Consider the following 13,124-nt stretch of genomic DNA (forward strand, 5'->3'; position numbering starts at 1 on the left):
CTGCTCCTGCCTTTCCCAGCTTCCGTTAAACAGGCTTCGAAGATTCTGTGTGTTTATCAAGGAGGAAAGTTCCTCAAGATGGAATTTCTCCTTCCATATTCTAGTATTCCTATTGCACATTTTCCATTCCATATATTGATCTAACACCCAATAGCTAGACTGAACCTTGTGTGTATTTTGTGATCGGCAAACCTAAGCAAAGCTAAGGTCTCAGATGAGCCCTCTGGTATTTGGAGATTTCTGAAACATACTGAATTTATGAAAACTATCTCCAATTTCCCATGGGATCTAGTCTATACTTTGTGAGCAGGTCCCATATTCAAACAGCTTCCAAAAATACACCTGCAGTGCATTTGTTTTGCATGCATAGACCTCAGAACAGGCATACATTACCTGTTCTGCATGAACAAATGCAAGTTCTGCATGTGAAAAATGGCTGCATCTGCAATTTCAGTGGGCACACTTATTCACCAACTCAGAAAAGTTAAAGAAAGAAAGGCTTTGCTAGGTCAGTTATTCCACGCCACTGCCAGAAACGGTTATTTCAGGTCTAAAACAAGAAGTTCTGGGAGTCATGTTTTCTGAGACAGACAAACACTTTACAAAATTAAACCATCTCACTGGCCTTACCATTGATTGCTGGCACATACGCAGCACAAATAATCTTTACCAAAAATCCCTTCACCAGCAACTCCTGAAAAGAGAGAAGCGATATACTAAACTTTCCACAAGCAGCACCCTCCCCCTTCGTTTTTATTGGCTCGCCTTTCACCGGTGCAGACAGCCAATGGCAATGGCCCAAAATTCAGGCCAATTGCGCACTGTTCCGAGAGTTGGATGGAAAAATTTGAAAAATTTAAAATTTCAAGGAAAAATGACCCATTTTGTTTTCAATTTTACCACCCGTTCTAGTCTTTTCTTTGGCCGTGGCTCATGGGTCAGTTAGTAACAGAGAATCAGAGCGCCGTGCAAATTACCTGCCTGTGCTGGAATCGTCTCCTGTCCTTCACAGGCTTTTACGTTATCTAAGTACAAACCCTGGACATCAACACCACCTACTTTTCTCTAGGGAAAGTGGGATGGAGTGAGAGAACTTGAACCTGCAATGCACACATTGTTAGTGCAAAACAGATTCTCATTGCAGCATTGCTGCGTGTTATATATTGATCAGAAGTCTTCCAGGAATTAAAGTGAGGGTATTAACTCACAGTGACCCTTCCAGACTGTTAATACTTCATGGCAAAAGATGTGGTGATTTGTCCAATTAATCTGTCATTATAACTTCTTACTTGTAATCACATTTTGATTTAGGGGATTATAGCACATTGGCTTTTGAAATAAAACTATTACTAGGACTAAAAGAAATCTAGTGGGGCCTCCAAAGAACAAACTCCAGGCTAGACATTTTATACCAACTTGTCAGGGCTCAGATTCATACATACAATTATTATTCAGCATTTGCTTTTGCCGAGTACCACACACTTCACTGAACTTACATCAAACGTGCCGATGGATGAAGAAGCCAAGGTCATTTGATACAAGCTGCAGAAAAAGGAGATAGGCATGGTCATCTCCTGGCCACCCCAGGCTTATTTGTGGCTCCTTTTCCCTGCCACTGACAACATTTCCTGCACCCCAGCCCCCCCTTTCCTCTCCAGCCTCTTTGTTTGACTTGCTGCCTGGATCAATTTCTCCACTCATTATAAGTGTCAGACATCTGACATCTTGGGCTTTACCTCTGCATTGACTTTGGGGGGGGGGGGGGGCGGCGGCGGCGGCGAGAGGGGGAGGAGGTGGGGAAGGAAAAGCAGCAGCTTTCCTTCTGTTCACAGGCCATTCTGATTTCCTCTGGGCTTTTAACTCCTAGGCTCCAGGGCTCACAACACTGGCTAACCCACACACACAGTTCTGTCCTTTACTGTAACTAGGAATGCAGTTGGCCCTAATCAAAATCAAAATTCTACATGTTTCATCTTATTCCCAGTTCCTACCTCTCCAGTCTTGGGTTTGCACACAAACACAACATGACCCCAGCTCCACCCTGCTGCCGCTCCTGAGCTCAGCACCACTCACTCTACCTAATTCCTTCTTCTTGGGCTCTATCCAGCGACCCCTCCTGGCGCCATCACAATGCCCAGGCCTGGTTTTCCTGTCCTTGGTCTTTCCAAAGGTCAGGAGTTATCACACTCATAATGGTAAGAGACAACAGAAAGGTGACAGCAAACGTATCACCTGTCCAGAGCTAAGGAGACCCGCAGCTTCTCTTCCACAATAGAAAATTGAGTGCCCAAATTGATATGCTGCAATGAGAAAAATGGACTGAGTCAGCATCAGAAGTCGGTCCAGTCCTGCACAGCACATGGCCATGGAGTCAGATCTCTGGCCCAGTGTCAGTCTCCACTAAGCCTCTTTAGCAGTGCAAGGGGGCTTCAAGCTGCCCTGCAGGAACACAGAGGAATCCCAGCAGACAAAGGAAACCGCAGGTGACACAATGCAGGGCACTGCTCCCACCCCTCCATGTAGGAGTGTGTGTTGGGGGCAGGCTGGGGACAGGAGGAACCTGGACAGAGAAGCTGCCTCCCTGGAGATGATAGAACTATCCCGAGAGCAGCCCACTAACTGACAGCGAATTATTTCAACTTACGATGTTTAGGACAAAGAGGGATTCATGAGCCGCGTCTGGCTGCGAAGTGAGGAACTCAGCAGTGGCAAAGATATGCACGAGGCCTTTGTCCTGTTGCATTGTGAGCAGGGGCGGTTTAGTTATTCGTATTTCAATCACCATCGGCTGAGATGGAGGCAATGACTCAGAGACCTGGAGAGATTCAAAATGCAGAGATGGTACAATGCTAGGCCCATCTAGCCACCTCTTGGATCAGTACCAAGAAAGGCTCTGGATAACAGCTCCTGCAGGTCCACAAAACTTACAGGTTGTCAGGAAAATGACCTCCTAAGAAAAGCATCTCACTGGCATTTAATTGTGTGTTGATTTGAGAATGGTACTTGTCCCTTTCACTGGCATTCCCGGACGCTTTCATGTTCCTTGAACAAGTAAAACCCCTTTTCTTTCTACAATAATTATGCCCCCTCCTTGAACGATTAGCAGGGGCAACAGCTGATTTTCTTTATTCCTTTTCCCCCAACTTTGAGGCTTATCCTGAGAGGGGTTCAGCACCTGTGACTCCCTCCAAAGTCAGTGGAACTACAGGAGCTCTGTCACCAGTGGTATGAAGCCTGTAAGAACCATTACTACTGGACCTCAACTTCTGTGAGCACAAAACTCATTCATTTTTGCCCAGATTTGCAGAAATGTGCAGGCTTCATTTGCATACGCAATTAGCACAAAGGTGACTACAGGCACAAGTAAGCCGCTAGGCACTTAGCTGACTCTATGAATGCCTGGTCATTATTATTGCATATGCAGTCACAGTCATTATGCAGGCCAATGCATCCACAATTCTGAAAAACTGGGCTCCAAAAAACACGTGGATCTAAGTTAAACCCGGTGAGACAATTGATCATTTTACCTAATGCCCATGGTTTGTCTTGTCGATAAAACAAAGAAAGCGCAAATCTGAGTTTAGGGGAAAATCCTAGTGGAGGCGACACAAGACTGTCTGCTTCCATAGGAAGCCTGAGGTGTCTCAGATGCCAATGGGATACATAGCGAAAGTTCACCAACCATGGGGATCAAGGCGCCAAGTGTTGTCACTGTTAATGGAGGAAGCCCAAGAACCTGCCAATAAAAGGGTAAAAGGCAGTGAGATAACATGCTCACATTAAAAAAGAGTGGGGGAGCAAAGAGAAATTGGAAAAAATTATAGAAAAAACCCTAAATCAATGGGCCACATCCTCAGGTGCATTGGGAAAAGGGCATAGGTAAGCCTCTACCATCTTTCTTCTTCTTCACCCCCTGGGCACAGCCAGCGGCTGCTTTGGCCCCGATACAAGTTAGAGCAGTGTCGGGGCTGCTCTAACTTATACGAGCTGGAACTGCCCCCTCTGAGTCATTCTGTGGCCCAGCATTGCCACAACAAGCTCTTCCTCTGCCTCCTACCATCCTGGCCCCGACACTTGCTCCACGCTGTGGGGAACTGGAGGTAAGTGACATAAAACTAGCTAAATCAGGTTGATGCCTAATGCCACCTGGAGAGCCCCTCACACAGGGGAAATCTGCAGCGGCTTCATTTGGCAGCGTTCCAGGGGCTTTACTGTAGCATCTAGGTGTATGGTAGACATGGAGTAAATTCCTTTACTGCTCCAAGGTACTACGGTGTTACAAGACTTGGGACTTCGTGCCCGGGACTCCAGCTGCAGGATAATCATAAACAGGTCTGGATCCTGCCTAAATAACTGTTCAGGTTTCCTCATTAGCCTCCAAGGGAAAGCACCAAGTTTCAGGCCTGAGCTGCTCACCGTGGTATCCGTGACGTCCAGGTTGAAGGATGTTTGTATGAGAGTCAGCTCAGCGCTCAGGAAATTCACGGACAGGACGAGCTGGGTAGCTAGGTCCATTTTCGGCGGCAGGGAGGTAAGAGGTGGCAGCTCGATGGGAAGGTCAATCAACTCTCCACCTTCTTGCAGGACCTTGGTCTGGAAGGCCAGGGAAAGAGAAGAGCACATCAAAGCAGGGCTTTGCATTCGGACAATGTGCAGGCGGCTGGCTGACTCTCCCTGCCTTCTTGCAAGGATTTTATGTAAAGCAACAAAGTCTGTATAAAACAGTGGAACAAGAACAATGGCAACTGAGGCACGACACTCAGCAGCTTCCTCTTCCACGGAGCTTCTGCCCAGAGTCCCTGGGGCCCAGGCAGCACCACTGAGAAGAAGAAACAGCAGAGCTCAGAATCGCCTCCCCCCCAGCCCAGCGGCAGTGCTCACATTTAAATCCAGTTCTATAAAATCGTCACTCGTCACCGGCGGGCTCAGCAAAACATATTGGATGCTGCCAGCGGCACCGACTGAGTGTGGGGCTGCAAGAAACACAGAGAACCCATTGAAACATCAGCAAAAGTGCTGCATGCTGCAAAACCGCCAGCAGCCGAGATGGGAAGCCTACATGGAAGCAGAGCAAGGTGCCTCTCTGATGACATCAGCAGTAAGGAAGTAACTTGAGCGCCGGTGTCCTCTCGGCCGTCTAAAGCTTGCGGCCGGTACAAACCTGGGCTCACGCCGGGATTTCCCTGCTGCTACCTGCCCACATGAACTAGGTCTGCCCCCTGTGTGCTGTAAAGCTGTCCCACCCCCCTGCACACTTCTTCTCATTCCATCGGTTTCTCTACAGACCCTTCGCCATCCCTGGAATGGCCCTAGTGGCAGTTCTGCATGGCCCGGTGTCTCCATCTGAAACCCTGAGCCAAAGCGAATCCATCGCTCTCTGCACTAGCCAGCCCCCAGAGAGGGTGCAGCAGAACCGGGGAGGACTGGGAATTTGCTCTCTGGAGGACCTTTAATACTCAAGCTGTCTCTATGTGCTTTGACGAGCAATGAGTTGTCTGCTTCAGCCCCACTTCAGGAAAGCGCTTAAGCACATGCTTAAAGTTAAGCATATACTTAAGTTCCCTTAATTTCAAGGGGACTAAAGCCCTTCTCAATGTTAAGCACCTGCTTAAGTAATGTACCGGAGAGGGATCCTTTCTTGAACTGGGTCCTGATAGCGCCATGATTGTGCAATCACCCTCCCTCCCACTCCCTTTGAGGGACCACACGTTCCTGGGGAGCCCCGACAGAGCCGTTCCTGCACTCCCACGAGTGAAAGGACGGCCACTGGGCCAGCAGCTGTGCTCCTGGGCCCATCCAGTCTGGCCTTCAACGAAGGCCTCGTGTTGGTTTTGATCCACACGATGGGAGCAATCGAGAAAAGGACACGATGAAGCCAGCAACTTACAAATCATGGTGGTGAACTTTTGGTTCACAAGGGCAAGCACAGCATCCACTGCGGGGCACAGCTGGAACGCGAGAGGAGAAACACAACGCCGTGAGGCAAAAGCAGCAACAAGGCCCTAGATCAAAGTCTGAACCAGGCATTCTTTCTAGCGTGAAGCTTTTGGATCCCTAGCTGAGGGCCAGACTCCCCTCTGACTGGCATCCGCGTCACGGTGGGCTCATTCTAGGGATTGCAGTGGAGCTCCTGCCCGATTTACACCCAGGGCAAAGGAGAACCGTTGGCATCACGTTGTGCAACAGGCATCGCACAGTTCAGAGCCTGGGTCTACGGCACTAACAGCAGCTGTGCAGATTTTACGGCTCAGGCTGGAGCTCAGACCCCGAAGCCCACCCTTCTCCCCAGCAATTTTTAGTACCATAGCATGAGTCCAAGTCCGCAGCCCCCAGGCTCTGAGACTCACTGCCATAGGATCATGCCTGCTGTGCACACATACCCCAAGGGGCACAGCACAGAACCCACAGCCTGGAGGGCTGGAGGTTAGGGTGCCCTCATGCCACCTTTGTGCCCTCCTAATCCAGGGTCTGGACATCCCGGGTGACCTGTCTAAATTACAGCAGACTCCCTAACCGGCACTCTGCCCAGAATCAATACAACCTGCATGCTGTGCCCCCCAATGCCCCTCCTGCTCCGGCACCACCCACCCACTGCACCCAGGGCCAGGCTTGTGCAGGGGTCCTGGGGAGCCAGCGTTCTGGCTGTGTGCGCAGTGCCTGCATCAGGGGAATCCTCGCCAAGGTGCCTGCAGGGCTTTTAAAACCCGTTTATGCCACGCTGGCCCTTTTCCATGCTGTGAAGGGACCAGAGCAGAGGCAAGCATCTCACTCCTGGAGCACAGATTCCTTCTCTTGCAGTCCCACCAAATCAAAGAGTTTCAGACAGAGGAGACGGGGCTCAGTTTTACTTAGGATCTAGCTACACACTAACGTCTTCTGGTTTAATTAAAGCAATTTCGTTAAACCAATGTAAAGCCCTGTGTGGGTTTAGCTTTAATGGGTTAAGCTGAACTGAAACAAGCTTGCTTTAAACTGAAATATGAGGGTAGTAGGTTGGCAAAAAAACTGGGGTGTAAATGCACTGGCACAGGTTTCAGCAATGCAAGTATGTACCCAGGGTCCCTGGTACATGTGGAGAGCTTGTACTGCAGCATCTACCCTGTCTGTGCAAGCTGCAATCTCACTCCCAGTTGCAGTGTAGATGTACTATAATTGCTTTAATGACACCACTTCAGTTAAACAGCTGCCAATGAGCTGTAAGCAAGGAAAAAATGTGTTATCAAGACATGGCCACTGTAGGCAAATCTTATGTCTGTGTCCCTTTGTCTGTCTGAGATTACAAATTCTTTGGGACAAGAATTGTGTCTTCTTTTGTGTTTGAACAAACCCCAGCACATTGCAGTTGTTACCAGAAACAGACAAATACTAGAGCACATTTATTTTTACCAAAAAGTGCACTACTTCAAATAGAAAAGTTAAGAGAATCTTTTACTGAACGACCCTGAGGGGCAGTCATTGTCTGGCGGAGCAATGTTAGCGGATGAAATATGTGAATAGACTTACCAGGTCTGGTAAGACTTTTTGAAGGGTGGAATTCAGGAACTTATTCACGAGTTTGGGAAGCACGCTGGGCAAAGGCAACAAATAAATAAATCAACAGCGTAAATAAAGAGATTCAGAATGACAACAGTTGCTGTAAGGCAAAAGGTAAGAGGGTTAAGTACCAGAAGAATCCAGTTGGCAAACTAGGCAGAAGTATTTAGTGCTGGCTTTAAACAATGCAGACAGGTTCCCTTCCCTAGAAGAAGTTCTGTTATCCTAGAGGTCATTTCAATGCATGCGGACGGATACCGCATGGAAATAAAATAAACTCTTTCTGGGTGAAATTCAGCCCCTGTACACAGGGGCCAGCACAAAGTCACTGCTCTTTTTGTCTAGGACTTGATGCTCTGATTTTCACACCATCCACACTGAGCTGGGGACTTGCCTGTGTAGTTATAAAGTGTTAAGTGTCATGAATATTGGCAAATCTAGTGGGCATTGTCCTGGGTAGCAGAGGCTAAATCTCCTCCAGAGGCTAAATCTTGGGCACTCACCTGCTGGGGAGGTTGGTTTTAATGCTGACCAGTGAAATCTGGCAGTCTCCAGCACTGAATTTGGGGTAACCCGAGTCGTCTTGCAACAGTTCATTCTTGGCAGTCATGCTTGAAACCACTGTGATTTCCATATGTCCACCTATAAAGCTGCACAGAGCAAACGTCAGTTAACTCATGGTGAAGTCTTAGTTTTGCTTACACTGTCCTACTGGGAGGCCAGCTAAGCGCCAGTTAGCACCCAGAAGTGAATCAATGGGCTCCGTGTCCAGGCCAGCTTTGAGAGACCTAATTTCTACTTCATCTCAGCTGGTTGCCTCCTTCTGATGCCTTAATGCAGGGCTGCTCATCCAGACCTTCCCAGATGGTTAAAAGGGGCCTTCTGGGGTGGACCCAGCAGAGAAAAGGGAGTTGTCTTAGTGAAACGGTTAAGAAATCACAGCTCTTGAGCGTGTACGCACCGAGTCCAAGATGAAATGTCGAGTGCTGCTCTGACCTGTTTATCTCATGGCAATAAAACTCAAAACTCTTCAGCTCCGTGCTCATTTCCTGGCTATGGGAACCTGGAATGTACCCTTTGGGTCGGTATGTGGCCATGCTAGCTCACAGATGCTGAGCTGGTTAGAAAGGCAGGCATGACCACGCGCTAGAGTGGTGGGAGCTGCTCCAGGGGCAGATAACTTTCTCAGTCAGATCAATGGGCTGTGCATCTGGAAAGGCCGGCAGAGGAGCCGGAATGGACTGGGTGCACCAGGGAGGGTACGAGACATAAGCTCAACCTGGAGGGAGAACAGAGGACCAAGTTTTTGGTGTACCAGGTGTGGCTTACGCACTCTGTGCTCCTTTGCATGGTACCATCCCTTCTCTTCCTTAACTCTGCAGCTCACAGGCCCAAACCGAGCCCTTGTTTGCCAGATGCTCTCAGCTACGGCTAAGCCGTCTTCAGAGCATGTCAGAGGTTTGTCGCTTCGCTGCAGGTGTTGGTAATTTTTTTTTTTACAGAAAAGGGAAATAAGCATGTTGAATTCCTTGCCGTCCCAGATACATTTTTTTTAAATTCCTTATCAGCTTCCTGGGATCATGAACCCAAGGACCTTGGGGGACAGTTTATCCAAGAGATTTGCTCACGAGGTGCATTTTCCCAGGCTCCCCAGGAAGATCTTATTCATTTTCAAATATTGTCAGTTAAATATGAAGTGTTTAAAAGGAATGACACCTTCTCCCAGCCCGGCAGTATCCCACTCACCTCTTCCCAGCGATAGTTATGTTAGTTAATACAGCCAGGGAGAGCCCAGTCGCTGGTAAGAATGTCAGCGTGATCTCTGGGGGCTGAACATCTTTAATTTGTAACCTGTGGGATAAAAACAGGTCAGTAATTAGGAGAGAGGCAGTATCTGCACAGGTGAGATACAAATCCCGTTAGCATCATTACATCTGCGTATTGCAAGCGTGTGTAAGGGCTCCAGTCTGGGATCAGGACCCCATTGCTCTAGGTCCTGTGCAAACACAGACCTAAAAGATGGTCCCCCTGTCCTGAAGAGCTTGCAGACTAAATAAGAAACCTAGAAACCTCTGTGAGTGACAGACCATCTGTAGCCCTGGCCTATGCAGAGGTTTCGTATGCAGTTCAAAAATTCCTAATCAAACAGGAGGACAAGTTATAGTAATCATAGAAATGCAGGTCTGGAAAGGACCTCGAGAGGTCATCTAAGTCCATCCCCTGCGCTGAGGTGGGACCAGGTAAACATAGACCATCCCTGACAGGTGTTTGTCCAACATGTTCTTAAAAAGCTCCAATGATGGGGATTCCACAGCCCCCTGGGAAGCCTGTTCCAGAGCTTGGCTACCCGTAGAGATAGCAAGTTATTCCTAATATCAAATCAAAACCTCCCTTCCTGCACATTAAGCCCATTACTTCTGGTCCTACCTTCAGGGGACATGGACAGCAATTGATCACCGGCCTCTTTAGAACAGCCCTTAACGGATTTAGAGACTTATCGGGTCCCTGCCTCAATCTTTTCTCAAAACTAAATATTCCCAGGTTTTTAACCTTTCCACACAGAACAGCTGTTCTACACCTTTTATCCTTTTTGGTACTTTCCCCTGGACTCTCTCCACCTTATCCACATCTGTCTGAAAGTGTGGTGCCCAAATCTGGACGTAGCACACCAGCTGAGGCCTCACCAGGGCTGAGTAGAGCAGGACAATTACCTCCCATGTCTTACGTGTGACATTCCTGTTAACACACCCAAGAATTACATTAGCCTTGTTTGCAGCTACACCACACTGTTAATGCATGTTCAGTTTGTGACCCGCTATGCCCCACAGATCCTGTTCAGCATTACTGCCGCCTAGCCAGTTACTCCCCGTGTAGATCTGCATTTGAGTTTTTCTTCCTAAGTGAAGTACTTTGCACTTGTCTCTATTGAATTGCATTTTGTTGACGAATTCTCCAATTCACTTGGTGTAACCCACAGATTTTATACGCACACTCTCCACTCCAATATCCAAGTCATTAATGAACATGTTAAATAGTCCTGGACCCAGGGCAGACCCCTGCGGGACCCTACTAGATGCATCTTCCCATTTTGACAGCAATCCAATGATACCTAGTCTGAGTACATTCTTTCAACCAATTATGCACCCACCTTAGAGAAATTTCATCTGGACCACATTTCCCCACATCATCATCATTTGGAATGTCTCAGAAGCCTTACTAACATTAAAGTACACCATGTTGTCTGTGGCCCCGCATCCACCAGACCAGTAAGCCCATCAAAGGAGGAAATTAAGTAAATTTGGCATGATTTGTTCCTGAAAAATCCATGTTGGCTTTTATTTATTTCCCTATTATCCTCCAGGTGCTTACAAATTAATAGTTTAATAATATCTTGCCAGGTATTGAAGTTAAGCTGACTGGTCTGTAATTCCCTGGGTCCTCTTTGTTCCCATTTTAAAGCTAAGTACTATGTTTGCCCTTCTCCAGTTCTCTGGATAAATGAAACAATGTCTCCAGAAGTGGATGATGGTGCATCTTGGATTTAACTTCCACCTGTAGTCACTTCTGTACATGTGCGTGCTGGTCAAGAAAAAAATTCCCGATGGGAACTTCTGATCTACTGCCACCCTGTGTTGCAGAAACATGCAGTGCTAACAACACGCCTCCTAGCAAGTGTTACATTAGTAATGTCTGACCTGCTTTGAAGCAGCAGCTCACCTGCTGTGTTGTCTTCAGGTGATGGCACCGCCATATGTTTGTAAGGACAGTCTTGCCTTTGTCACTGGCATGCTGCTTTCCATAACAATCACACCTATTAATGGCTTCAGATCGATTTGTTTCTGCCTCTGGGCTGATGCTTCCACACCTAATACTAATACTGAGCATTTGTCACCTTCTGAGCATTGACATAATGTTTGACTGTAGTGTTCAACTCACCTGGAAATGCCCTTGATGGGTTTGACACCTGGCTGCTTTGCGCTTGCAGCTGCTGCCAGTTTCTGAAGAATGTTGCTCTCAGTCATTGCATTGGAGACGGCTGGAATATTTCCACAAGACAAGGTGAGTTTAGCACAGTCTCCTCAGCGGCGGGGATGGAGATAAGGAGGGGGAAATACCAAAGGGTGAGCTGTCCACATGAAATGCCCTCGCTATTTAAGGGAGCTTCCCTTTACTCATACCCATCAGGTCATCACGTAGCTAGAATCTGCAGGGTTACCCTGTTTGTGGTCACATGTTCCCACCTCAGAAGAGCAGAACATGCATTTCTCCAGGCGAGTGGCTTTTATTGCAGATAACAGCAAACCGAGAAAACCAAACGTGAAGTGTTGGATGCTCAGGCCTGGCTGAGCTGCACTCTGCACAAGAGGGGAGGTGACTTCATGCCCTCTTTAGCACATCTACCTTCCTGGTCCTAGGGCTAGGTTGCCCTCTAGCATGCTTTAAAGTAGCCTCAGGACTTTTCTACGTTATGCCCAAGAGGCTGTTCCAGCTGCCAGGAATTGGAGAAGCTCATTGGTGCTTTGGCCATGCTCCACATCCTGTGTGCTGCACAAGGGGGCAGAACTGGTTCCACACCACCTGGGGATTTCCCCAGTGCGCAGGAATTCACTGCCACTTTCTGCAACTTTCTGCAATCAAACGCGTGGCTGCAGCATGCAGCCTCTATGGGCCGTTTAAAGGTTCAGGGCACAGGAACCAGAATGACAATCTCCCCTTTCATTCCACAGTCACACACGCCAGCCTGATTCTCTGTACAGATGTGAGGCATAGACTCACATGAATCGATGCACAACTGAATCTGACTCACTGAGCGACAGGATATTTAACTCACCGTGCTCTATTGTTCCAAGATCAATCTTTAGGATGGCCCCAGGGGCATCTGTTCCTTGAGATGAGACCAGCCAACCACAGGAGAAGAAAATGGTCCAAATCCTTAACATCTTCAGCTCCAGTGCCATGGTGCACAACATCCCAACGAGCAATGTGCAAAGGGATGGCCTGCAATGTCAGCCTCTGCAGAAATGAACAGACCAGGACTCCGCTAGGTTGAGTTCATCACTGCAGAGCAAACACTGCAGTGTAAGGGCCAGATTTGAATCTCCCATGGATTGAAATCTAGTGCAGCTCCACTGAAACCAGAAGAGTTACCCAAGTCTAAAACCAGTGTGTGCTGAGAATCAGACCCTAGAGTTTTTAACCTTCAGAAATACAATGCCAAAGACTTTCTATGTTTAGGTACTACCTCCACAGCCCCACTGAACATTAAAGGTGTAAAAGGCCCTTTGGCATAACCCTTTGATAAGTCTTAATTAAGTAAAATGATTTGAGCTCTGTGCTCCAGCAAGGTGCTAACCACAGCTAGACCGCCCATGCCCATCTCACTGACACCAGGGCGACATGGGCATAAAATGCGACCAAATCCGATCAATGACAGAAGCAGGAATAGTTCAGCGCCCTTGGAGCAGGTGCTCATGAGCACATACAGTACAAGGCAGTGAAGAATCAGGCCCTAAGTGTGTCTAAAAAAATTATTTTTCCTAGCATTGCAATCGCTTTTGCATCTATTCTAGAGATATTTCATCAGGAGTTTT

At 47.8% G+C, this 13,124-nt stretch overlaps 1 protein-coding gene across 1 annotated transcript; it reads right to left on the reverse strand.

The window, feature by feature from the left end:
* Positions 1 to 2,228: 2,228 nt before the first annotated feature.
* On the reverse strand, positions 2,229 to 12,491 carry BPIFB6 (BPI fold containing family B member 6). The gene is made up of 11 exons (XM_067554537.1): positions 12,365 to 12,491; positions 11,470 to 11,569; positions 9,280 to 9,384; positions 8,037 to 8,183; positions 7,504 to 7,567; positions 5,888 to 5,948; positions 4,882 to 4,973; positions 4,417 to 4,593; positions 3,683 to 3,736; positions 2,645 to 2,815; positions 2,229 to 2,300 (listed from the first exon to the last, which is right to left on the reverse strand). The coding sequence occupies exons 1-11, from the start codon at positions 12,489 to 12,491 to the stop codon at positions 2,229 to 2,231; spliced, it is 1,170 nt and encodes a 389-aa protein (XP_067410638.1).
* Positions 12,492 to 13,124: the final 633 nt, after the last annotated feature.

Source organism: Emydura macquarii, unplaced genomic scaffold (assembly GCF_026122565.2).
Source record: "Emydura macquarii macquarii isolate MOO-44397 ecotype Brisbane River unplaced genomic scaffold, CSIRO-AGI_Emac_v2 contig_1483, whole genome shotgun sequence".
NCBI classification, from domain to species: Eukaryota; Metazoa; Chordata; order Testudines; family Chelidae; genus Emydura; species Emydura macquarii.